The following is a 25,317-nucleotide window of genomic DNA, read 5'->3' on the forward strand; positions in this document are numbered from 1 at the left end:
CCCGAAGCCCCATGGGTTGGCTGACGCCCGGGCGGGAACGAGGGACCCGAGCAGCTTCGGGCTGCGTGCTAAGGGGCTCGGGCCTGCGGCCTCCCAGGCTGCCGACGGCTCCAGGCCTCGCCTGTGCGTCGGGGCCCGTGCACCTGCCTCTACCTGGTGCCAGGAGAGCAGTGAACGCCCTGAGCCCAGGGCGGGAGGCCCACGGGGAGGGGACCTGGTGAGGAAGGAACCCCCCCGCCGTCTCTATCACCGCCCCCCATGCCTGTTTCTCCAGCAGAGTCTCTGGTCCCAGACCCCCGGCCTTGAGCGCTGCCCGGTGCAGCCGCGGGCCCCAGGACCAGAGCCCTCAGGGAGCAGACGCATCCTCTGCATTGTGTCTGTGCCCACCACCACCCTTAGGTTTGGGCAGGTGCGAGCACGTCCGTTTGCTTCTGTTAGTTTACAGTTAAGTCAAAGCCTGGCCAGTGTGGCTCAGTGGTTCAGGGCTGGCCTCTGAACCAGGAGGTCACGGTCCCATTCCCAGTCAACGCACAGGCCCGGGGTAAGAGCGCAGTCCCCAGGGGGGGCGCGCAGGAGGCGGCCGATCAATGACTCTCTCAAGGATGTTTCTCTCTCTCCCTCCCTCTCCTAACCCTCTGAAACCAATAAAAAACATACTTTTAAAGAACAACAAAAGAACAAGTTGCATTGAAGAAAAACGGTGAGAGAAGAGCCGTGCGGGTGTCTGAGGGCCTGACAAACGGACCCAGGAGGCTGGGCAGGAGCCTGTGGCTGCTGCCCACACGCCTGGCTGCCTCCGCTCCCTTCCGGGCATGTGGTGCCCCAGAAGCTTCTGGAAGGCACACTCGGCCTCCCAGGGCCCGCGTGCAGACTGCCTCCGGGACTGACCCGTGGCCCCTGGGCCGGCTCCCTTCCCGGCCCGGCCAGGGGAGTCAGGAGGGGCAGCCGAGGCCCACACTGCTGCAATGCCCCGTCCGGAGGCCACGGCTCTGGCCGGACAGCGGGGTCTGGAGAGTCCCAGCCGCAGCCCCGGTCGTATGTTCGAGTTTCAGTCGCTCGAGCAGCATGAACACGCTTATTCAGACGGGATGACCTGCCATTTGCGAGGGGAGCGGCATCGGGCGGAGTGTGTAGCCGGACTCGGAACCGTGTCTGTGCATTTTTAAATGCTGGCATGTGTGACAGAGCACGGCTGGAGGTGAGGGCGGACCGTTCCTGTTCCAGGTCACTGAGTGACTGCACTCTGGCTGCTTAAAGTATGTTTAGGGTGTATCCTTGCGTTCCTATAAACCGGTCCTGTCTGGTATGTAACTATTTATTTTATTTTTTTAAATGTATTTTATTGATTTTTTACAGAGAGGAAGGGAGAGGGAGAGTTAGAAACGTCGATGAGAGAGAAACATCAACCAGCTGCCTCTTGCACACCCCCTTCTGGGGATGTGCCCGCAACCAAGGTACATGCCCTTGACCGGAATCGAACCCGGGACCTTTCAGTCGGCAGACGGATGCTCTACCACTGAGCCAAACCGGTTTCGGCTGGTATGTAACTATTTAAAGGTGAACTGATGTGGCGGCAGACGGGGTGAGACATTGATGAAAGAGAAACATCAGAGGGCTGCCTCCCACACACCCTGCCAGGGACTGCGCCCTGAGCCAGTCACGCCGCCACCGCTGGGCTCCAGTTTGTTCTAAGGCATCGCCCCCTTTATCAGGTCATCTCACTCCACTGAAACCGGCGCATCTGTTTCTCCAAAGAAGTCACCTAAACATTATTTCAGCCACAGTGAGTGCTGGTGGTTGGCCCGATGCCGCGAGTGGCAGGCGAAGGCAGGCTGGCCGGCGGACCGTGCAGCCGGCTGTGTCACAGGAAACAGCACCCCACGGCCCGCAGTGCGCAGGTGTCGGACCCCAGGAACGGGAGCCGCGAGGAGCGGCTACGCCTCCCAAGAAACTGACCTGCACCCCCAAGTGGGTTAGGACCAACTCCCAGAAAAACCAATTTCTTAGGGGGAAAAAAGAGTTCCCTTTATAAAGCTTTATTTTCTTTAAAAACGACGATTGTCCAGGATCCATGTCCCCAAGAGGAAGCTGCCAGGCAAACCTCAGCAGTCCTCCCCACCCCCCGCCCCAGCCCCCAGGAGTCCCAGCTGCCCAGCCCTTCGCCCCTTAACAGCGAGGATGCTCTGGCCTCGCCCGCGTCCTGTGGAGCTGGGAGCTCTCTCCACCCCAGGGGGCAGGTTTCACCCCCAAACCGGGGTCCCACCCCAAGCGAACCTCCCTTCTCCCCAGCCCCTTCCCAAGCCACACCGGGGTTTGCAAAGGTCACCCGGGTCTTTCCAGGCAGCGGTGGAAGGGGAGCTCTTTAACCCAATGGACTGGAGACCATGTCGGAATAGAACAGCGCCCCGTGTCCTCCTGCTGCGCCCCAGGCTTTCCGGTTAACCAAACGCATCCCTCCCGCAGGGCCTTCTACAAACCGGCTCTAATGACCGAACCCTATGGGGACAGGTCCGGCCACGGGAAACGAGTTTTTTACTCGCTCAGCAGAGAGGACTGTGCAGCTGCGTTGGAGGAAGACACAAAATCAGAAAGTGAATTTCCACTGAGTTGCACGGTATTGATGGGGGGAGTGGGGGGGAGAACAGCTAGCGTTGATCTCCATTCGGCGTTTGGCTTCCTCTGATGCAAAAGCTGCCTGGCTTCAGGGGGGTTTGCTCACGGAATAGGGATCTCATCAGCAGGAAGTAAAAGGGTCGCCTCCACCGAGGACCCCAAGAGGGGCCCCAGGCCACCCCACTGGGGAAACGCGGTCCAATCTCCTCTCTGCGGCGGGCAACTGGCCCAAAAGCTGCACATTTCCAAATCCTGGCGGCCCGACGGTGACTCGGTCCTGGGTCACGGCCGCCGCCCGAAGCCGCGCTCCCAGTCCCACATGCACCTCACAACCGCGGAACGAATGAAGGCGCCCCCCGCCCTCCCACGCGCGCCCTGCACCGCGGGGCTCGGCTCCCCTCGGCGGGGCTCAGCAGCCCGCGCCCTCGGCGGGTGCACCTCCTCTCCCGCCTTCGGGGCAGCGGCGGCTCGGTTCCCGCAGCTCCCCTGCTCCCGCCGGCACTTTGGCCCCCATTCCCTCCCGCTCCCGCCCCCGCCCCCCCCGCGGCCCCTGTGCTCCCGCGCCAAGCGGGACGAGTGCCGAGCCCCGGAGCCCCCGTTCCAAAAGGCGCCCGCAGCAGCGCCCCTCGCAGGCGGGCGCAGGAACTTCCCGCTTCGGGCCGGAACAATGGCGCTTTTCCCGGAAAACCCGGTCAGGAGGCGGCCGGGCGCGTCCCGGGGGCCAAGCAGGACTCAGCGGTCGACTTCCCGGGTCCGAAGTCCCGCGGCGCCCCCCTCCCCCGCCCCCTCCCCCGTCCTCACCCCCCAACAGAGGGCGGGGCCCGGCCGCGCCCCGGGATTCCCGCGCGAGGGGTCCGGCCAGCCCAGCCCCGAGCGGCCCGGCGCCCGCGCGGCCCCAGCCGCGGGCACGAGGCCGAGCGCCCGCGGACAACGCGCGCCCGCCCCGCCCCCGCGCGCTCATTGGCCGGCGCCGGGTGGGCCCGCCCTCGGGGCGGGCGCGCCGTGGGGGGCGGGGCGCGGCGCCGTGGGGGGCGGGCGGCGCTGCGCGTGCGCGGGGCGGGCCCGCGGGGGCGGGGGCGGCGCTTTGTGTGCGGCGGCGGCGGGCGCGCGGCGAGCGGCGGTGCGGGAGCGGCGGCGCCGCGGAGGGACGCGCGGGCGCGGCAGCATGGAGGAGCTGAGCAGCGTGGGCGAGCAGGTCTTCGCCGCCGAGTGCATCCTGAGCAAGCGGCTCCGCAAGGTGCGTGCGGCCCGGCGGCCCCGCGCGGCCCGCGCCCCCCGCCCGCCCGCCGCCGCCGCCCGCTCACGCGCCCCTCTCTCCCGCAGGGCAAGCTGGAGTACCTGGTCAAGTGGCGCGGCTGGTCGTCCAAGTGAGTCCCCGGCCTGCGAGGCCGCTTCCCGCGGGCCCCGGCCCGGGGAGGGGAGGACCCCGGCGCCGCGGAGCTGGCGGGCGGGGGGAGGGTCTGCGCAGCGCGGGAAGGAAGTTCGCGGGTCCCGCCGCTCCTCCGGCTGCGGGGAGGGGCGCCCGGGCCGCGAGGGGCGGCTCTTTGTTTACAAACCCGGGGCGCGCGGCGCCGGCGGCTCCCCCTGGGGTCGCGGCCCAGCCCCGCGCCCCCGCCGCCGTCCCCGGAGCCCGGCCCGCGTCCTCCGCGCCGCGCGGGCTCCCGCCCATTTGTTGCTGCCGCCCCTGCCCCTCCGCCTCCCGCGGACCGGAGCCCCCTCCTGCCGTCGCCCCGCTGTAACCCGAGCTGCCTATTGATGAGCGCGGGCTTCCTTTTTTTTTTTTACGGGAGGGAGGGGACTTGGCGCTCCCCGAGGGGGCTCTGTTTACAGTCGCTCCCGCGGGCCCGGCTCCCCCTCATCCCCGGAGCCCCGGGCCTTTGCTCTCCTCTCCGGTGCCTGGCCCGCGCTTCCTTGGGCGCCAGCCACGTTTTTTATAGTCTTGGGGCTGCGCCCCCAGCCCCCCGCCTCTGGACAGCCTCCCCTCCCCTCCCCGCTCGGGCTCCGGGCCAGGGTTTGGGGGCTTCCTCCGTCGACTTCCCTTTCTCCGGCGTTTGATTTCCTCCCGGTGGGGGGACCAGCCCTCTGGGGCGGGTGTTCATGGCGGGTGGAGCAGCTGTTTCCCCTGGAGCTTCAAGGGGAGGTACTGGCCTCCGAACCCCGTTTCCAGGAGCGCCCCCTGGACACAGTGGGACCTTCTTGGGGTCCTCCGGGGCCTGCCGGCCGCAGGGACTGGCTGCTTTCTGAAGGGGCTGCTGCGTGACCACGACCTGCTCTCTGCTTTTCCAGGCACAACAGCTGGGAGCCCGAGGAGAACATCCTGGACCCGCGGCTGCTCCTGGCCTTCCAGAAGAAGTGAGGAGGGGGGGGGGCAGGGGGCGAGGCGCTGCTGGTCCTCCAGGGGTCCCACAGCAGCCCGTGGCTGGTGGGAAAGGTGAAGCAGACTTTCCCCCAAACAGCTGCGTCTCCCCCCTAAGGAGCCCATCGAGTCAGGGTGCTGCTGGCTGCTGGGAGCCAGACCTGCCGGGATGAACGGTCTCGGTTCCTTCAGGAAAAGCTTTGCCTTTTCTGTTGAGTAGTTTGCACACAGGGCTGATGGAGGCCAGGACGCAGGGCTTGCTATAGCAGTGCAGACCCGGCCTCCCCCTGCACCAGGGTGCCTGGAGCAGAGGGGGGGCAGAGCACACCCCATGGTGGGCGGCGGGGGTGCCTGCCTAGGACATTTCTTTTTCTCGGGGCCACAGAACACACTACTGAGCACGGTGCTGAGTGCGTGGCCCTGAGCGAGCGTGCTGGCCGCAGCCCCTGGCGGTCTGGGCTGAGTGTGCTTCAGTGGTCCGGTGCCATTTCCGGGTTTGTTTAGGAGCCCTGGGCTAGAGAGGCCTTGAGCTGCTGAGGTGGCCACCCCCACCGGCAGGAGGGTCCAGAGGTGCTGTTGGGAGCACACTGGACAGGACAGGTGTGGGCACTGGGCAGGAGGCCCTGAGTGGATGGAGACAGCTGTCCCTGCTGAGGTCCAGCCGAACGTGACTCGGGTCCCAGAGCCAAGAGGGAGTGTCCACTGACAGCCCGTGGCCCCGGCTGCCCTCCTTGTGGTCCGGCCGAGGGGACCGGGCTGGGCGGGCAGGGTCCCAGGAGATGGGCTGTGGAGGCCCGAGAGGTAAAGTGGGCGGTCCGGTCACATCCTGGGCTGCGGGTGCTCTTCCTCTGGAAATGGGGGCGGTCCCGCTGGAGGAAGAGCACCCGCCGTGGGAGGTGACGCAGGAGACCGTCGGCTGCCTCAGTGCCCGCTCGTCGGGTGCTCCCTGGATTCTGGAAGGGCCACGTGCCAGGCCCCAGTGAGGTGCCGTCGGCCCGTTCCAGTTACCGGGAAACCCCTCCAGACAGCCTCTTCCGGAGGCGGGGGGAGCCTGAAACACAAGCGCACGTTCGTGTTCCCTCTCTCTCTCTCTCTCTCTCTCCTTCTCCCTCTCCCTCTCCCTCTCTCCCTCTCTCCCTCTCTCTCTCTCTCTCTCTCTCTCTCTCTCTCTCAGCTGGGAGGCATCTTGTCACTGTGGCCCTGAGCGGGGTGAGGGTGGGGGTACTGGGGCAGGCCCTCACTCGGCCTGGACTTCAGTTTGAAGGGAGGGGATTGGACCATGTGACCACAACGGCCCCTCATGGCCTTCTGGAATTCTCCGGACCATTCTGCCTGCAGGGAGGCTGGGGCAGGCATGCTGTGAGTGGAGTCTGGAGAGACCAAACCTGCTCGCGTGCCAGGTTGGCTTGGCGTTCTGACTTGGCTTTGGCTGACGCTGGTGAAGTGGGGGGGCGTGCAGACGTCACGGTGCTGCAGGGGGCTGGACCTCTCACTCCCGTCACACTGATGAGCCGCCTCAGCTGGCTGGAGTGGCTGGGTGTTTGCTGCCATGGGGTTCCGTGACCCTGATGAGTGATTCTCTCCAGGGAGCAGGAGAAGGAGGTTCAGAACCGGAAGAAAGGCAAGCGGCCCCGGGGCCGGCCGAGGAAGCTCACGGTGATGTCCTCCTGCAGCCGCCACTCCAAGCTCAAGGTGGGTGGCGGAGGCCTGCTCTGGCTGCTCCCTCCCACTGGGGCGGGTGCAGGCGCAGGCGCAGGCGGGAGGGCGAGGGCTTTGGCGGAGGGTGTCTCTGGCCTCCCACCGCCTCCCGGCCTCCGCGGGGTAGCAGTGAGCCCAGGCTGCTGAGCTTTATTTTTTTCCACTGATTTTTAGAGGAAGTGGAAGGGAGGTGGGGAGACAGAGAGAGAGATGCATCGATTGGTTGCTTCCTGCACTGGCCTGACTGGGGCCGGGGATTGAATCACAACCAGGTACAGGCCCTTGACCAGAATGGAACCCAGGGCCCTTCTGTCCTTAGGCCAACACTCTGTCCACTGAGCCAGGCCAGCACCTTTTTCCTGCTTTTAACTCGCTGCCCCCACTCCCACCCCCAACCCCCTGTAGTCTGGAAGCGACAGGAGGTGCTGGCCTCGGCGTGTCTGAGACCCCTAGGGGGTGGGCGTGTGTGTTCTGGGCCCCGGGACCAGGCCTCGAAGGGCGACATCTCCCCCGGTCTCTGCAGGAGCCGGACACCTCCTCCAAGTGCAAGTCCAGCAGCTCCTCCTCCTCCTCCACGTCGTCCTCCTCGTCCTCCGACGAAGAGGGGGACAGCGACCTGGACGCCGAGAGGGGCCCCCGCGGCCGGGAGACGCACCCGGTGCCGCAGAAGAAGGCGCAGATCCTGGTGGCCAAGCCCGAGCTGAAGGACCCCGTCCGGAAGAAGCGCGGCCGCAAGCCGCTGCCCCCCGAGCAGAAGGCGGCCCGGAGGCCCGTGAACCTGGCCCGGGTGCTCAAGACCGCCAGGAAGGACCTGGGGGCGCCCGCCGGCAAGCTGCCGCCTCCGCTCAGCGCCCCCGTGGCCGGCCTGGCGGCCCTGAAGGCCCACGCCAAGGAGGCCTGCGGCGGCCCCAGCAGCCTGGCCACCCCCGAGAGCCTGGCCAGCCTGATGAAGGGCATGGCCGGCAGCCCCAGCCGCGGCGGCATCAGCTGGCAGAGCTCCATCGTGCACTACATGAACCGCGTGAGCCAGAGCCAGGCCCAGGCCGCCGGCCGGCTGGCACTCAAGGCCCAGGCCGCCAGCAAGTGTGGCCTCGGGCTGGACCTCAAGGTGAGGACGCAGAAGGGCGAGCTGGGGTTCAGCCCCCCGGGAAGCAAACTCCCAAAGGCCCCTGGCAGTGGGGCGATGGAGCCGAAAGGAGGGGCCGGGGGGGCCCCCCACGCCCACAGCGGCAGCAAGGCCCCTGCCGGTTGCCTGGGCCCCCAGCCTGCGCCCACCCAGGAGCTGAGCCTCCAGGTCTTGGACTTACAGAGCGTCAAGAACGGCATGCCGGGGGTGGGCATGGGCGCCCGCCACGCCGCGGCCGCCAAGGGTGTCCCTGCCACGGTGCCCGGCACTGGGAAGGGCGCCGGGGCTGGCGCCACCGGGGGCAGCGGGGCCGGCATGCTGGCTGACACCGGCAAGGGCGAGAAGCTGGCCGCCCGGGCCGCTGCTGTGCCCGCCCCGGCGGGGAAGAGGGACTGCGGCAAGGGCGGCGCGGCCCCCGGCGGGCAGGAGGGGCCCGGGGCCCTGGGGAAAGCGGCCGCGCTGTCCGAGATGAGCACCGGCGAGGAGAACAGCAGCTCCGACTCGGACCCGGACCCGGACCCGGCCTCACTGCCCGGCGCCAAGCAGAACCTGTCCTTGTCGGTGCAGACCAGCCAGGACTGGAAGCCCACCCGCAGCCTCATCGAGCACGTCTTCGTCACGGACGTGACCGCCAACCTCGTCACCGTCACCGTGAAGGAGTCCCCCACCAGCGTGGGCTTCTTCAGCCTGCGGCACTACTGACCGTGGCCGCCGCCGCCGCCGCCTCCGGCCTGGCTCCCGTGGTGGCCACGCCAGGCCGCTCCGGGGCGGGCAGACGGGCCGGCCGTACCTCGATGCCTTGCCGGGGCCCGCCCGCCCCGTTCCTACCTCGGCCTTCACTTCCCTTCGGCCTCAGGAAGTCTGGGCACACCTGCAGCTCGAGCCAAATCTCCGAACCGCCTCCCGGCTGCTGACGGCTCCGCTTCCCCGGGCACCGATGTTCCAGGAGGAGCTTCTGGGCCAGCGTGGCTGGTGGGGGGCAGGGCCTGGAGGACCACACCAGGCAGGCAGACCAAGATGGGGTGGGGCAGGGGCCTTGCTGCCAGAACCCCCTCCCCCCCAACTGTGCCTGAGCTGTCAGGGTGAGGGGGCGTCATCTCTCTGTCACTGTCCTCTCCCCTCATAGCTGAGGGCTGTGGCCTTGATGTAAAGGACAGGTCTTGGGGGGTGGGAGAGGCAGGGACCCTGAGAGGCTGGTTTGGGGCCATCTAACTGGGGGCCGGCTCCGCTGGGCTAGTCCCTGAGCTGCTGCACCTGAGAAGCCAGCCTCTGGGTTTTGGGGGCAGGAGGAGAGGGTGCCTGCCTTCCTGCCATCTGTGCCAGGACCACCCGTCGTTCTCTCAGCCCCACACACTGCCCGGGCCTGCTGGCTGTGCGGGAGCCTTGCCACGTCTCCCCATGGAGAAGCCCACCGTCCCTGACAATCCCCCCCACCTCTGGGCCCGTGTCCTTCCCCGTGGAGACACTGCCTGCCTGCCTGCGCGTTTGGGAAGCTGGACAGAACCAGAGTGGCCCGCCAGACGGAGGCCGGGGGCCACAGCGGGAGCTGCCCTGTGTGGATTCCCACCCACCATGCAATGGGTGTCCTGGGCGCAGGGGAGAGGTGGGCCAGCTGGGGTGCCACTGGGCCTGTAATGCCAAAAACGGGGCCTTGGGGGACTCCAGTTTTATTTCTGTGATTGATTATGGCAGCCTCCACCCCTCCCCCACTCCCAGCCCCGCCCTCCATGCCAAATAGGAACAGGGCTTCGTTGTAGCCAAATCTGAACCGAGTGCCTTTGGGGACAGCCTGTGTCCAGGACCCCTTGAGGGGTCTCCACAGGATACTGGGGCTCCAACATGGCATCCCCACCAGCAGCTGCGGGCATGGTGCCGCCTTGGCAGCCAAAGACTAGTAGGAGTCCCCACCTGCCAGGCTGAATCTGGGAAGTGGGCAGTGAAGGGAGACCTGCCCCCTGTGCACCCAGGCAGGGGGAAGTAGTCCCAGCATGGACTGGGGCTCTGGCTGCAGCCCCCTCCTGTCCCCGGGGTGATCACAGGGGTTCACCCTCCCCCCCAGAGGAGCTGATGCCTCCAAGTTCTGCAGCTGCTCCACCTGGTCCTGCTGCCGCCCCTCTGAGCTCACGGGCACCGGCAGCCAGGCCTCCGGTCCCAACGCGGTGCCTTTACCAGCTCTCTCGATCCCAAAGTTTGATCTGTAAACGCCTTGCTCCCAGCCTCTGCCTTGCTGGGTGGTGTGTGTGTCTGGGTTCTGTGACCCTAACTGTGTGTGTGTGATTGGGCCCAGGTGCTCTGAGCTGGTCGCCATGTTTACCAGTTAATAAAGCCCTCCTGTTTTATTTGCTGCTTGTGTGTGTGTGTAGGTGGGTGGGTGCATCTAGGCACCGGTCGCACGTCCAACGTGGCATTGCCTTGTTCCGCAGGGGCCCCTGCCACACAGCAGTGAGCCGTTGTATGTGTTCTGTCCTGTCTCGGCTTCTGGGAGTGGGTGGGAGGAAGAAGCCGGCCTGCCCTCCTCCAGGGGGTTGGCATATTTTTATACCTATATTTTTGGTACCAAAAAGAAGGCTCCTGTTTTGGTTACACTCAAAACTCTGACCTGACTTCAGGGGGCTGGGGCCTCGCTAGAGGTCTCATTGGGGGGAACTTTGGGGAAAGACCAGCGCTGTGGGCCGGTGCCAATCCCTGGCTTGATTTGTGTTAATTAAAAGAAAAAGCCAAATTGTTTGTGTATACCACTTTTAATTGCTTTCTTAAGAGAACAAAACTGGGTATGTTACTTCCCTGGGAAACCTAGGTCTTTGCTGAAACAGGACAGCAGCCCAGCCCCCAAATTCAAACAGGACCAACCAGCTAAAGGGAACACCTCCCCCAGAAAGCCCACCAGGGTTTGCTGGGCAGAGTGAGAGCTAGGGGAAAATAGTGCCTCGATTGCCAGGTTTCTGCTCACATGCATCTGAAAATTCTGTGCATTTTCTAGTATTTTTGGGAAACAACACTAGCCATAGGTTGTAGGGTTTTTTTCAGACGGATGTTAATTTATTCAGCAGGGGGAAGACAGCCAATGTGTCAGACCTTTGCCTTTTCACTTAGTATATCAATAATTTTTTAATTACCCTGTTGAGTGTCATGAGTGGTGCCTGGACACACGTGTCTTCACTTTCCCGTTCTTGAGGCAAAATCTTCCAACACGACGGAATAGGAGGGGGATCCAGGGCTCAGGAAGGCGTGGCCACCTTTCTGGGGTGCAAAAAAATATTTTTAAAATACATTTTATTGATTATCTACAGAAAGGAAGAGAGAGAATTAGAAACATTGATGAGAGAGAAACATCGATCAGCTGCCTCCTGCACACCACCTACTGGGGATATGCCTGCAACCAAGGTACATGCCCTTGACTGGAATCGAACCTGGGACCTTTCAGTCCCCAGGCCGATGCTCTATCCACTGAGCCACACCGGTTAGGGCCAAAAACAGATTTTTCGTAAGCAAAGGTGTGGGCTTCATTATAGAAGTGAGTCCCTGCACCAGCGTTTCACAGCGGTTTGGCATCTCAGGGGATGGGGAGCACAACAGGGTCCTGGGTGAGGGTTGCTGCTGGTGTCTGGTGCTGTGATAACGCCATAAACTCACAGAACAGCCCCCTCCTCCTCCCCTCCCCGCATCCAGGGACGCTGCCCCGGGAGCCCACCACACGTGGTAACACTTGAAAGGGACACAGCTGTACATTCCGGGGCCGCAAAACCCGCAGGCTCTGGTTGGGTGAGTCCTGACCCAGGCTCCCTCAGGGCTTGCTTCCTGAAGAATGTCCCGGGCACCCTCTCCCGGGCACCCTCTCCCCGGGGCACCCTCAGCAGTTTATCCACACACCTCGCCTCCGGGAGAACTGGCACCCTTGGAAGGGAAGGGAGCGGCCTGCCTGTGGGTGCCCTGGTTTGGGGCAGAGGCCTGGATGCTTTCGTCCAGGGGTCCCCCTGCAGCTGGAAGCCACCCCAGCTGGAGGGTTTAAAATCAGATTCTGCCCAGGAGGCGCTGGCTGGCTTTTGTTCGCCTCCTGAGGCTGGAGCAGGTTGTGTTGGGGGAGGGGGCTGGAGCAGGGGGAGCTGGGGGGCTGGGAAGGAGCGGACTGGCAGAGTGGGAGCCGGTGTTACACACACACACACACACACACACACACACACACACTCACCCGGATGGCCAGCCACTCCTGGGATCATTTATAAGGAGCCTCCTCGGACAGACCACCGTGCGAGCCAAGGTCCACCCCGGCCTTCGTTCCGGGGGTGCGCTGCTGGGTTTACGGCCTCACCCATGGCCTCCCGGGAGGATGGGCTGGGTCGCCAGGGGCCCCGCCCGGCCTGAGGCTGAGCCCGGAGCCCCGAAGGCGCCGGGCATGACCCGCAAGTCCAGGCTCCTAGACGGTCCGGCGGCTGGACACCGCGTGCCCTCCCTCCGCGCGCTGGGAGACCTGGCCGCGGAGGGGCGCGCTGGCCCCCGGGGCGGGGAGAGGGGCGGCCCTGCTCCCTTCCCACCCGGAGGGCAGGGGCCGCCCCGATGGGCTGCGGCCTCCGCCTCTAGAGGGCGCACGCGTCCCGCCAGGTGGAGCCGCAGGCGCCGGGGCGCGCGGGGCGAGTCCCCGCTCCGCTCTGAGCCCCGCGGGGCCGACGGCACCACCGCGCCCCGGCGCCCCAGCGCCCCCGTTTTCCAAGTCTCGGCCCCTCCCCGGGGTCCAGGCCCGAGGCTGGGCGCCGCTGGGAGCACACGGGCCTGCGCCCCTCCGGCCCGCACTCCGGCCCCGTCCCGGGCCGCCTCTGGGCGGGGAACTTCCCGGTGAGAAGAAGTCGGGGTGCCAGCCCCCCAGTGCTGGCGGGACTGCGGGCCTGGGGTCTCCCTCTGCACCGCACAGGGCCCCGATGGGGGTCCGCGCACCCAAGGAGCGGAGAACGGGAAAGCCGCGCCGGCCCCGCGCTGTGGGGCTGCCCTGGGGCGCAGGGCCGTCGGGTGGGGGTGGGGGGAGGCGGCCGCGGCGGGGCCTCCACTCCCGGCGCTTTCCTGGAGGTCCGCCCGGGGAACCGACCCCGAGAGAGGCGCTCCGGCCCCAGCGGCGGTCGGTGGAGGCCGAGCAGCCGCGGAGGGGCCGCCGCGCGGGAGGGGGTTCCGGCGGAGCCGCTGGGCCGGGTTCCGGGGTGACCTGCTCCCGCCCCCGGGCCTCCCCGCGGGCACAGACCCGGGCGCGAGGTGGGGAGCTCCCGGACTTGTGGGCCGAGAGGGGACGCGGCCCTCCCCTCGCGCTCGCCCCGCTCCTGGGCCCGCGCTGGTCCGGGGCGCCGTCTGCGGGGTCTGCGGGGCCCGGGGCGGCCCCTGTGGGGGTCCCGAGAGCGCTGTCCTGTGCGGGTTCACCACTCGCTCCACTGCGGCCAGGGAGGCCCCAAACCGCACCCCGCGATCCGGTCCCCGGCCCCCGGCCCCCGGCCCCCGGTCCCGCCTCCAGAAGGCCGGCCCGGAGGCTGGGCGCGCGGGAGCCGCAGCTCCGGGTTCACTAATCACATCAGTTCGCGCCGCGCCGCTCGGAGCTGCCAGTTGCCTAGCAATCCCCGCGAATCCAATTCCTCAATCAATAGCCAGCGGCCTGCGTCGGGGAGGGCAGTCGAGGCTGGAGGTTGGGGGGCAGGTCCAGCCACGGGACTGGGAGCAGGCGGAGCCCCCGGAGCGCCGGGCAGGGAACTCAGGCCCGGAGGGGGTTGGGGGGACCGGCAACATGCGGCCTGGGGTGGAACTCGGCGGGGGAGACCCGACACCGGAAGGGGGGACCCTCCCGGGGTCCCCGAGTTCTGCTGGGTCCCAGAGAGACGCCCTGGGTAGGCGAGGGAAGCCGGGACCTCTCCGCCCACTCCCTCCAAGCCCAGCTCTCTCTCCCCCTGGTTGGAGTTTATCTTTTTAGGGAAGGGTCTTCGGAGATGGGATCCCCTGGGTGCTGGGAGGAGAGTGGGGGGGAGGACTGAGAGAGGAGGGGCGGGGGCGGGGTGTGACTGCTCCAGTGAGGGGGAGGGGGAGAGGAATAAAGCGGAGACATGTCTATTTACAAAGTATATATTTAAACACGTAAAAAGCGGCATTGGATACAGACAGACACAAGCTTCACTCGAGCGGAGGCGGAGGTCCATCCCAGCTTTGCACGAACCTCCGAACTCAGTAAACCCGACCCGCTCCAGCCCCGGGCGGTTGCAGGCCACCAGCCCCAGCCACGCCCCTGCCGGCCCGTCCCCAGGTCAGCGTCCCAGAGCCAGCGGGGGAGACACACGGCAGCGGACAGACGGAGGGACAAAGGTGGGGGCAAAGCCAGGCTGGCCTGGGTGGGAGGGAGCGCGGGCTGCCGGGAGGAAGGGAGGAAAGAGGAGGGAGAGGAAGGAGGGAGGGCAGAGGGAGGGCAGACAGGCGGCAGCCTGGTAGGACCTGGTCCCCGCTCCTGTCCACTCGGTACAGACAGGTTCCTCCGAGGAAGTCTCATCTGAGAACAGACACTCAGTCCCCGCAGGGCGCTGCTTACACAAAGTCTAAAATCCCAGTTTACAAACGCGAGCAGAGAAAGCCCCATCCTGGGGCTTCTTCACATCCGAACAGACAGCACCAGGGCACACAGTTCACTCTTCTCACCCCCCCCTCCAAAGGCGAGAAGTCTGGGGGGAGAGGCTGAGGCAGGCGGTGGGAACACCCAGTGCGAGGGCTGCCCGGTCCCCCAGTGAGCAGCTCCCCCTCAGCCCCGGCCCTGCCCTGCTCGCCCGAGTCTGTGCCTCCTCTGGGCCCTGCCTCGATGGGCGCTGACGAGTCGGGTCTCCGCTGGCCCTTTAAGGGCGGGGAGGCGGCGAGGCCGCGGGGTCCGTCTTGGAGGGGAGAGGGGAGGTTTGTGCTTTTGAGTCGAGTTCTGCAGGGTCAGGGCTCCCGTTCTGCGTCCGTGGGGTGCAGCGTGCTCACCGCCGGCCGGGACAGGGGCGTCGGGGACCGGCCGCCTCTCCCAGTCCCGCTCCTCCCTCCCCTCCGGCGGAGTCTGGATGTCGAGTTCAAACGGAGAAGCCGCGCATCGAAAAGGACTATAAATTATAGCTTTTGCTTTGGGGAAGGCGGGGAGGTACGAGCAAAGTTCCGAGGCGCATTCTTGGACGGCGACCTCGCCGCGCCCCTCCTTCCCGGCCCCGCCGCCGGGTGCGAGTCCTCCCGGCGCCCGCCAGGCCCGGCCCCGCTCCAGCCGCCTCCCTCCGTGGGTCCGCAGCGTGGGCCCGTCTGGCCGAGCGTCCGTCCGTCCGTCCGTCCCGGAGCTGGCGGCCCGCCCTCCGCCAGGGAGGCGGGTCGGACTCCTCCGGGGAACCGGGGCGCGAGCGGCCGCGAAGGAAACGTCCAACCCAGACCCCGCTGGGGAGACTGCCTCCGGCTCTGGGCACGGACGCGCCAGCCTCCCCGTTTGTCCTGGCATCTCGGGAATGTAAACAGATTCGCTGGGTTTCTGTTCTCTGCGGAGCGAGGAGAGGGAGGGAGGGAGCCGGGCCGTTGTGTCCGCGTGACACACTCATACACACGATCCGATCTGCGTGGAGAACAGGCACGTCCCCCCTAAAGTGCATTTCCTGGCGTGGCCCTGGGGGACGTCAGCTGCTCCCACCCGCCCCCGCGACTTCTCACCTCCAAAGTCACACACACACAAGTGATTCACGTTAATACTCCCCCCGCAGCCCTCCTTAATCTAAAAAAAAAAAAAAAAAAAAAAAATGGAAACACAGACTGACCCCACCCCCTACTTTCTGATTGGGGAGCCAATCTTTGGCTGGCCTGGCTGGCCAATGGGGGGAGAGAGAAAATCTGGGTCCTGCCTCGGTGCCAGGGGGCTGCCATGGGGCTGTGGGAAAAGGGAGGAGGGGAGGAGGGCCAGCTGAGTCCCTCCAGACACCACCAGAGGCCCAGAACCCGGTTCCCAACCTCCCCAGACCCCTGGGGAGCGGAGGGGCCCTCCTGCCCCAGGCAGCCTGTCGGCCCCAGCTAACCCACAGGGAGCCTGTCTCTCTCTCCGTGTTAAATAACACAACTTCGAGAGTTGAAATATATATATTTAGATATTTTTTTCTTAAATAACATATTTACATCTAATAGAAAATATAACTCTAGAAATAATCTTCCAACCAAAACTGACAGGGAGGAAGGAGGGAGGAAGGGGTGGGCTGTGGGACGTGGGGGGGGGGCCCACAGGCGGCCTCCCACCCAGAAATAAAAAGCATCCTTTATGCCAGGCTTGCACTCTCTCTCTCCCCCGCTCTGATCCGGGGTCACCCACCCAGCACTTCATCTTTTCTCCTTAAAGAAGCCTTGGTCCGTGTTACTTTCCTTGATGGTGACGGTCAGAAAGTTTGAGGTCACGTCGGTGACAACCACCTTCTCCAGGTTGGTCAGAGAAGGACTCCAGGACTCCTCCTCGGGGTCCCCCAGGATTCTGGCCACGGGGATCCTGGCGATGAGAGAGGGCCTTCCCCCCTGAGCCCCCATGTCCCGGTACAAGCCCCCCACAGAGCCGGGGGTGCCTGAGCCGTGCCGGACCCGGGGGCCCCCAGGGTCCAGGGCACTGTGGCCTCTGGCCTCCAGGAAGGCGGCCCTGTGCTTTATGACCCTGGCGGGAAAGGTGTCCACGGCCAGTTTGCCCGTGGCCTCGGCCGGGCCAGGGCTGGCCACCCCGCACTGGGCCAGGTGGGAGTCCTGCCTCCGGGCCAGCTGGATCACGCTGTGGCCCGCTGGGAGCTTCCCGGCCGCGGAGGGGGCGTCCTCCAGCTTCCTGCTCTTGAGGTAATCCCCCAGCCCATCGCCGGCGTCTCCCAAGGGCCTCTGCGAGGGGTCCAGCAGCTCCTTCCGGGGCTTGGGGCCTCTCTTCTTGGAGCTGTCCCCCGGCGAGCTGGGCTTGTCCTCCACACGGCCGGCGCCCCGGTCCCGCTCTCGGTCCCTCTCCCTCTCTCGCTCCCGGTCCCGGTCCCGGTCCCGAGGGGGCTCCACGCGGCAGGTGCTGCTGGTGCTGCTGCTGCTCCCGGGCGGGGGGGACAGACCCATGTTCCGCAGGCCCTCTCGGGCTCGGGAGGTGGACGCCAGGTCCTGGGGCGAGCGGCCAGGGTAAGGGATCCGGAGGCCCCGGGCAGAGTCGCTTCGGAACTCGTACGTCTTGGCCTTGGCCTTGGCCTGGGCCTACCGAGGAAGGCGGTGTCAGCAGTGGGGCAGGGCCCGCCCACACTCCTCCCCAAGACCCCTCCTCCAGACAGCCTCTGGGTTTCCCCCGCAGAATTTCTGGACGGGTGGGGGCGGGGTGGGTGGGGGTGGGGCTGGGGGTGGCAGTCTGGGGGAAGGGGTGGGGAGTCACAGGGACCAGCCATTCACAGCAAGCACACCGCCTGTATTCACTACGTCTCTATTCGGGAAGGCTGGGGGCGGGAACTCAGAGTGGCTAAGGCCCTCCCACAAGACAACCCTCGGCACAGCCACTGACCTGGTCCACGGCCTGTCTGGGGGTTCCCTCCTAGATTACAAATAGACAAAGTGTGTGGACACCCCGTTGGTTCACCAGCCCGCAGGGTCAACACTGCTGTCCACCACTGGACAAGTCCATCCTACCTTGAGGAGGAAGGTTTTGGGTTTGGGTCCTCGCTTTTTGGGGCCGTAGAGCTCCATCTCGCGTTCCCTGGAAGAAGGAGGGGGAAAGGTGAGCGGAAGGGCCGAGGGGACCGGGCTGGGGTCCAGGCTGGGGAGCAGCCACCGCCTTGTTTCTGAGGGGGAAGCGGAGGCCGGAAGGGCCTGTACCTCTCCTCGAAGGCGGCGAGCAGGCGAGCATCCAGGATGTTTTCCTCTGGCTCCCAGGTGCTGTACCTGGAGGGAGGCAGGAGGAAGGGGCGTGAGCCCGGGGCGGGGAGAGAGCAGCAGGGGGGAGTGTCTGTCTGTAACTTTTCTCCTTCATTGTGTTGTATTTCAACATAAAGGGGGGAAAAGAGGAAGAAAGAAACCTCCCGAATAACAGCCTGGGGTTGAGCATTGCATATAACCTACTTACTTCTGCGACCAGCCCTTCCATTTCACGAGGTATTCCATGCGGCCCTGTGGATGCAACGGGGGGATGTGTGTGCGCACGGGAGTAGTGCATGACGGGGACACAGAAATACATGCAAAAAATGCATGCACCGAATGAATGCCTGGGATCCTGTCGCAAAGGACACGAGTCCACGGCATCGCCCCCTGCACGAAACGCTGCACAAAGTGCATGCACCGGCATCCACCCCCACCCCACCCCCCACTCATGCAATCTGTGCATCGCTGCAAGTCTAAGGAAAGCGCTTGGGCTCAGAGCCGCCGCCGCCGCCGCCGCCGCCGCCGCCACGGCCGCGGCCGCTGCTGGGACCTGGGGGAAGGGAAGCTGGGCTGCAGCAGGGGGAGGGAACCTGGGCCGGGAGGGGAGGGCCCGCCGGCCTCGGCTCCAGGCCCAGGGGCACCTACTTTCCGTATGCGCCGTTTCAGGAGGGCTTCGGCCGCGAACACCCGCTCCCCAACCGCTGAAAGCTCCATGTTGACTCGCCGCTTCCCCCCTTGGCTGCTTCCAGGAGCAGAAAAGCAGCAGCCAGCGCACGACAGACCATAATACTCTGCCGCTGACGTCAGTCTCCTCCCCCTCCCGCGCGCTCGCTCCCTCCCCGCCTCCCGCCGCTCCCCGCTCCCCCGCCCGGCCGCCCGGCGCTTCCTCCCGCCCCACGTGTTGCTAACGACGTTGCTAAAGCCGAGCGGACGGGGGCCGGCTCCCCCGCGCGCTGATTGGGCGGCCGCCGGGCCACGCCCCCTCCCTTTCTGCCCGCGTTGCTACGTGACCCGCGTTCCGATCGCCAGGGGGCGGAGCCGCGGCCGCTCAGGGACCGAGCGCGAGGGGGTGGGGGCCGCCGCCGGAAGTGACGTCGCGGGGAGGGCGGCGCGGCCGCTGTCAGTCTGCCGGGCTGGCGAGAGGGGCCGTCCGCCCAGTGTCTCCGCCCCGGCCCCTTCCCCCTCCGCCGAGCGGTCCCTCCGGCGCTCCGGGCTCCCCGCCGCTCTCGCCGGGACCCCCGCGGCCGTGCCAGCCGGGCCCCGCCCTCCCGGCAGACCCCCGGCCCGCCCGCCGCCGCCGCCGCCGCCCGGGCTCGCGCCCTCCCCTCCCCCCGGCGCCCGCCGCACAATGCACAATGCACAGGTGCTGGGGCGCCCTGGCCGCGCCCGGACCCCGGGAGCCGCGACGCGCCCCTCGCCCGCGTCTCCTCTCCGCCCCTCCCCGGAGCGCACGCCCGACCCCCGGTCTCCACGGCAACGGCCTCCCCCCCCCCGCCGCCGGCCCGGTCCTGCGGACAAATCAATGTGCCTGTGTCTCCGTCTCCTGTCGCACGGCCCTGCCCTCGGCCACCCTCCGGGCCCTGCGGACCGGCCTGGGCTGGAGAGCGCGCCCCCAGCCCGGAAGCCGAGCCCAGGCCCAAGGGGGACCCACGGTCCGTCCCTCCGCGCCCCGGGACGCCGCGGAGGGACGTCGCGCGCCGTCTCCCGGCGTCCCGACCGGTCCCCGCGCCCGCAGCCACCTGCCCCCGCCGCCGCCCGCGCGGCACGTCGCCGCCGCCTCCGGTCCTAGTGTGGCCGGCCTCGCCTCCGCCGCCCCGGCCCGAGCCTGGATGTTGGGGGGGGGCCTCGACCACCGGACAGAGCCCAGCGCTTGGCTGGGATTGGAGCGTGCGGCCGGGGGTGCGTCCCGGTCCCCCTGGACCCGGCGACCTGCGGGGGCTGAGCACACACTTCCTGTCGGCGGCTCCTCCCGACGTGCGACACGCACTCGGCGAGAACACGCGTGGCGGGCGCGCGGCGGGGTCCGGTGCGGTGCAGTGAGAGGGCTCGGCCTGCGGGGGCCGTGGCCGGGGCGGCGGCGGGGACGGCGGCCGGTCTGTCCTGTTCGCCGCCGCCCCGCTGCCGGGCACGGCTCTGGCTCCGGGAACCCAGGGCTCAGACATCGACGCCCCGCGCGCCCCGGAGTGAGAGCGGCTCCCGGAGGGCGGGGAGGGGGCCAGGGCCGGCCTCCGGGGAGCGGGACCCCGGCGCCGCGTCCCGAGTTCGGTGCGCGCGGGCGGCGGGCGCAGCGCGGGCCTGGCCCGGGGACAGCGGCTCCGAGCCCACCGCCCGCTCCCGCCCCGCCCCGCCCCGCAGACGCGGGTTCCAGGTTCGGGTCTCCTTCCCAAACGCCCCCGGGCGGAGCGGGGCCCGCAGTCCCGTCCCTCGGGCCGCTCCGCGGCGACGCCCCGGCCAGCCCGCCCCGGAGAGCCGCCCGCGAGAGGCCGCGTCCTTCATCATAGAATCATTCCCGGTAACAAATAGTTTCGCCGGCCGGTGCCAGCGGGACAGCTGTTTCTGTTTAAGCTTAAATACTTTCCAACAGTTTGGGCAGTAAAAATAAAGTTGGTCGCCGCCGCCTCCGAGTGTCTGGTTTCCCCGCCCCAGAGAGCCCACCCTCCGCCTGGCCGCGCCGTCTGCGCCCGCCGCGCGCCCCCCAAGCCCTGCGCCCCCCGCACCGCGTGCCCCTCCCGGAGCCCGCCGCCCCCCGCACCGCGGCCGCCCCCTCCCGGGGCCTCCGCCCCGGCCCCGCGCGCCCCCCCAAGCCCTGCGCCCCCCGCACCGCGTGCCCCTTCCGGAGCCTCCGCCCCCCGCACCGCGGCCGCCCCCTCCCGGAGCCCTGCGCCCCTGTCCCGCGCGCCCCCCCAAGCCCTCCGCCCCCGGCCCCAAGCGCCCCCTCCGGAGCCCGCCGCCCCCGGCCCCGCGCGCCCCCTCCGGAGCCCGCCGCCCGCCCCCAGCCCCGGGCCTGCGCCGCCGAGGGCCGCCGGGAACGGGGTTTCCGCAGCCAGGTCCCCGGAGTGTGCGGTGCCGTTACCACCTGGCGCAGAGGTAGCCGGTTTCAGTTTCACGCTGAGAAAGTTCGCTGCCCTGCTCACTCGCCGCGTTTCTCTTCTTTCCGTTTTTCTCTCCTTCCCTCCTTCCTTCCTCTCTCCTTCCATCTCTCCTCTCTCTCCTTCTCTCTCTCTCTCTCTCTCTCTCTCTCTCTCTCTCTCTCTCTCTCTCTCTCCCTTCCTCCCCCTCTCGGTCTGTAGCCCCTTCCCCTCTTTCCCGCCGCCCCAGCCGCCGGGGCGGACACGCTGGTTCGGAACCAGATCGCCGTGGGAGGTGGTTCCGTTCGCAGACGTCGGGGATTCCTGCGGAGCAGGGCAGAACTCGATCCCGAACCCAGTCCTGGCGGGAAGCTGGCCAGTGGCGGGACGTCCTTCCCCCTTCCCTCTGTCCCTCTCCTGCCTCCAGCCGTTGGGGAGAGTGGAGCGCAGAGTCGGAGCCCACAGGCGCGGTGGCCTGCACTCCCTATAGCCCAGCCCCTGAGAGGCAGCGATCTGAGAAAGGATTTGTGGACCCAGCACCGGGCCCGAAGGGTGCCTGTCTGTGCCAGGAGGGGGCGCCAGCGTGGGGCCCCCCACCTTTCTCACTGAACCTCTGTTCCTCCATCAGCAGTTCTCACACCGCCCTTCGCCCGCACACCCGCTCCTCCCGCAGAGTGAGCGGGGGCTCCCAGGAGCTCCTCCTGGGGTAAAATCAAAGCTTCCAGAATGAGAAGCCGCTCGGCCGGGCTCCCTGCGCCGCCGCTGCGGTGAATAAGGTAACTGCTCCTCGGACCAGCCCATATGGCTGCAATTTGAGCGTCTTTGGAGGAGACAGTGCGTGTGCTGGGGCAGGGGCCGGGAAGTGAAAGTGGAAATCAAAAGCTCTCCGATCGCATTTTTAGGAAGGAAATTGTCGGCGATTCTCTCTGCAGCCTCCCTCCACCTCCACCGGGTTCTGGAAGGAGCCGGCTTCTCCGTGCAGCGATGCAGGCGCTGGCCCGCCTGAGTCGCCCGTCTCCTGCACCCGGGGTCTCCTCTCTGATCCTGCACCCACGTGGGTGATGGGCACACACCTTCCACTTCCCTTCCCGACCGAGGACCTCCAATCTGCCCCGGACGCCAGGAGCCTGCCCGAGCCATTGCCCCGACCCTGGAAGGTGCCCAGGCTCTGTGCTCGGGCCTCATCCACACAAGGGGCCATCTTAGGCCTCCGGGTACCCGCTGCCAAGGCACCTGGCCGGGGGGAGGCAAGGCCAAGGTTGGCCTCCTCAGAGGGCCAGGCGGGACGGGCCGCCCCCTGAGGCGCTGGGCTCCTGGGTCGCCCGCCAGACCAGCAAGCCCCAGCGCGTCCCCTTGCCCCAGGGGGAGGTCAGGCCCTGGCGCGTCCTTTGGGAGCGTTTCAACGCCGCTGCTTGGCGGGCGTTGGACCTGCTGGGTCCTGGCCACAGACACGGGCAGATCTGGAACCCAACCGCGTGCCTCGGGCGTGTGGGCAGGCGGCTGTGAGGTGAGCCGCGGGGCGGTGGCCTGGGCGCAGTTGCTGGCCCGGGGCTGACTGGAGCCGGCCTGGCGTTCTCCCACCCCAGCCGGACACCCACAGGCGCTGATCGCCCACGGCTGGGGGAGCCGCAGGGGTGGCCCAGCACCCTGCAGAGACCCGGCCTGGGCTCCAGCTCCTACTTGGTCGCCATTCTGTCAGAGCCCCTGGGACTCCGCAGGTAGCAGGAGGGCTGGCGGGGGCAGGAACTTCCCACAAGCCCGCACTCCCTCCACGGGGTGGGGTGGGGCCTTCCCCATCAGCCCTGAAATCCCGGGACCCAGACCAAGCCCCTCCGGGCGTCCAAGGAGGCGTGCCGCCCCTCCCAGGCAGACAGCCTTTCCTGAGCAGCCGTGGGCGCCCGCATTTCCCCAGGTAAGAGCCGCACCGACCCGGTGCGATCCAGTCCTTCCCCCACCCCCCAGGCTGAGCAAACTTTTCAGGGAGACGAAGTGGCCCAGCCAAGGGCACAGCAGGGCTTCTGCCTCTAACCCTGCCATGGCTCTGCACCCAGCGGGCACTCCCGCTCCCGCAGGGCTTCCAGGAGGGCGTCCAGGGAAGAAGCCCGTGGCCCTGAGCAGGCCGGGGACAATGCCAGAACCAGCAGTCTGGTCCTGCTCAGCAGGGGTGCTGTTGGCAACAAAGACGAGGCTGGAACAAAGGTGGGGGAGGGACTCCGGAGCCGTTCACCCCTCCCTCCAGGCTGGAGGCTGGAGAACTGTCTTCCTTCCGCAGAGAGCTCAGTGCTAAAATGTGGGCTCCAGCACCGGCCTCCTGGGCTCCAGTCCACTTCATAGCCGGTCACTCACCCCGTGCCTCTGTCCCCAGGACGCTTTTCAAAAGGAAGGTGACCGTGCATGAGGGCTCTGAGGTGTGTGAGCACTGCCACCGTCAGGCAGGCAGTGCACAGCGGGTGCTCATTGTTCCGTCAGCATCCCTGATCTGGGACCAGGGTAGTGGGTCTGGTTTGGAGGGCGTCCAAGGAACCCAGTGTCAGTCTGTCCCTGCTGTCCAGGGGGTGCCCACAAAGGGAGCCGGTGCCCACTGACCTGCACAAGGGGGAGCCCTCAAACCGTCTAGACTGGCCCCTTAGGGTGCCTCCCCAGGACCCGTCCCAGAGACAGGCACCGGCGGACCTCGCAGCCCAGGGGGTGCACTGCGGAGCCATCCCGAAGGCCGCCTGGCGGTGCCTATGGAATGCGGATGCACACTTGCGGGGGGGGGGGTGCAGGAGAACCAGCCAGCTGCACCCGTGACTGTCCTGCCGAGAGGATGGGGTCCGAGAGTGGGTGGGTCCCGGCTTGGGTGGAGGCACGTTTCCATCGCCCCTGGAGATGGACTCAGACCCCACGGCCTAGACAGAGCCCGGGAGGGACTGTGAGACCAGGGAGGAGGGGGTGGCAGGGACACGTGGGCCACCTAGGAGTCAAGGCCTCCGTCAGGACACTGGCGCTATCAGGAGCCGCTGGGCCGGATGTGCGACGCTCTCACTGTCTCCGGTGCCCTACCTGTCATCTCATCGATGCCCCTGGGCCGTTGGACCTACTGATGCCCGATGGAGAGCATGGCCCGGCCTGCCTGCAGGGACACCCTTGGCTCCTCGGGGTCATCCCGCACAGCCGCCTGCACCCTCCCCTCCCCCATCAGACAGGCGGGAGCGGACCCAGAGCGCCTGCTCAGCAGGGGCGCCTGGCTCTCTGAACCCCAGCTCCGCCAGCCTGGGGTCCACAAGCCGCCTCCCTGTCCACCTCCCTCAGGCTCTCCTCGGGGAAACGTGGCCCCAGCGGAGGGAATGGCAGTGGCTCGGCTGGGACTGCAGGGATCCGGGCAGGTTCTGAGGCGCAGGCCCCACCGGTGCCTCTCCCCTCCCGCCTGGTGCTGCCACCGGGGAGAGCCGGGCCAGTGTCTCCCGGGAGAGGCCAGAGCGAGGGGCCGGGAGCCTGCCCGTCCTTGGGGAAGGCGAGCCTGGGGGCGCCGGGAGGAGTCGGGGACCAGAGGTGTCCGCCCCCCGCGGGAGAGGGCACAGCGGGCGGCGGGCCCTGGGCAGACAGACGGGGCGGGATCCACGGAGAAACGGTGTCGGCGCCCGGCAGCGTCCAGCCTCCTGGCACCAGCGGGCTTCGTCCTTGGCTCAGTGCCTTTCTGTCCACCCCAACCCCGCAGTGCGTCCATGGCGCCCCACTTGGTCCCAGGAGGGGGCGCTGTCTGGAGCCCGACCAGGCCGGGTCGGCGTCTGGGCTGCGGGGAAGCGTCCGCCTCCCCTTTGCTGGGAACCCAAAGCCCGGAGCGCGGTACCGGTACCCTATGAGCCGCTCGCCTCCTCCCGCCGCCTGCACGCCGGGCGCGGCCGAAGTCGCCCTGCAAACCCGGGGTGTCCAGCCCCACTGCCGCACCTCTGGGTGCTCTCGTTGGCATGGCAGTGGCATCAGGCAGGACCGCGGGCAGGTCAGTTCTCCCCGGTCCTGGAGCCCTGACCGGGCGCCCAGCAGACGTGGGGCCGCAGGGGCTCCTGCCCAGACAGGGGGGTGCGGCTCCAGCCGCGGAAACGGGGCGCTCACCGGAGTTGCTGAGTTTCCTGGTTCCAGCCTTGGAGTTGAGCTACTTTTTGGCCAAACGGGTGAAGGGCTGAGGCGCCCTGAGAGAGCCCCGAGGACACCTCATTCATCAGCCCTCCCACTGGGGGAGGTTTGGTGACCCCAGAAGCGGGGCCGGCGTGGACTGGGCCTGAGGGGCTTGGGGGGCAAACTCTGAAGGTGGATGGGGCAGGGAGAGCCCAGCTGGGACCCGCTGTGGATTAGGAAGCGCCCGCCCACCGCGCTCGGTCCCCGCTGGGACCCTCCAGGCCTCCGAGCCCCATTCCCCCCTCCCCCCCCCCCCCCCCCCGCAGATGGCGGGGAGCCCTTCCCTGGCTCTGGCCTCGCCGTGGGGCAGCGGGAGTTTCCGGGTGCAAAGCCGGAAGCTGGGTGCCTGGGCGGCAGAGAGGACGTTGTGTGCAGCGAACATCACACGTTCAAGAACCTTTGAGGTCTCGTGTGAAGAGGAGCGGGAGGGAGAC

General features: G+C 67.4%; 2 protein-coding genes across 4 annotated transcripts; one reads left to right on the forward strand and one right to left on the reverse strand.

The window, feature by feature from the left end:
- The first annotated feature begins 3,688 nt into the window (after window positions 1–3,688).
- Window positions 3,689–24,723, forward strand: CBX2 (chromobox 2). Of its 2 annotated transcripts, XR_006739897.1 has the most exons (6): window positions 3,689–3,850; window positions 3,937–3,980; window positions 4,900–4,965; window positions 6,556–6,661; window positions 7,191–8,765; window positions 24,713–24,723. XR_006739897.1 is itself a non-coding variant. In XM_036412266.2 (5 exons), the coding sequence occupies exons 1-5, from the start codon at window positions 3,779–3,781 to the stop codon at window positions 8,493–8,495; spliced, it is 1,593 nt and encodes a 530-aa protein (XP_036268159.1). In that variant the 5' UTR covers window positions 3,689–3,778; the 3' UTR covers window positions 8,496–10,910. The 2 variants fall into 2 exon arrangements, 1 of the variants encoding a protein (XP_036268159.1); XM_036412266.2 differs by lacking the exon at window positions 24,713–24,723 and having other exon boundaries at window positions 7,191–10,910.
- On the reverse strand, window positions 15,873–18,435 carry CBX8 (chromobox 8). 2 transcript variants are annotated; one of them, XM_036412317.2, is made up of 6 exons: window positions 18,303–18,435; window positions 17,863–17,906; window positions 17,616–17,681; window positions 17,430–17,496; window positions 17,305–17,334; window positions 15,873–17,006 (listed from the first exon to the last, which is right to left on the reverse strand). In XM_036412317.2, the coding sequence occupies exons 1-6, from the start codon at window positions 18,369–18,371 to the stop codon at window positions 16,122–16,124; spliced, it is 1,161 nt and encodes a 386-aa protein (XP_036268210.1). In that variant the 5' UTR covers window positions 18,372–18,435; the 3' UTR covers window positions 15,873–16,121. The 2 variants fall into 2 exon arrangements, with proteins under 2 accessions (XP_036268210.1, XP_036268211.1); XM_036412318.2 differs by lacking the exon at window positions 17,305–17,334.
- Window positions 24,724–25,317: the final 594 nt, after the last annotated feature.

Source organism: Pipistrellus kuhlii, unplaced genomic scaffold, assembly GCF_014108245.1.
Source record: "Pipistrellus kuhlii isolate mPipKuh1 unplaced genomic scaffold, mPipKuh1.p scaffold_m20_p_44, whole genome shotgun sequence".
Taxonomy (NCBI): Eukaryota; Metazoa; Chordata; class Mammalia; order Chiroptera; family Vespertilionidae; genus Pipistrellus; species Pipistrellus kuhlii.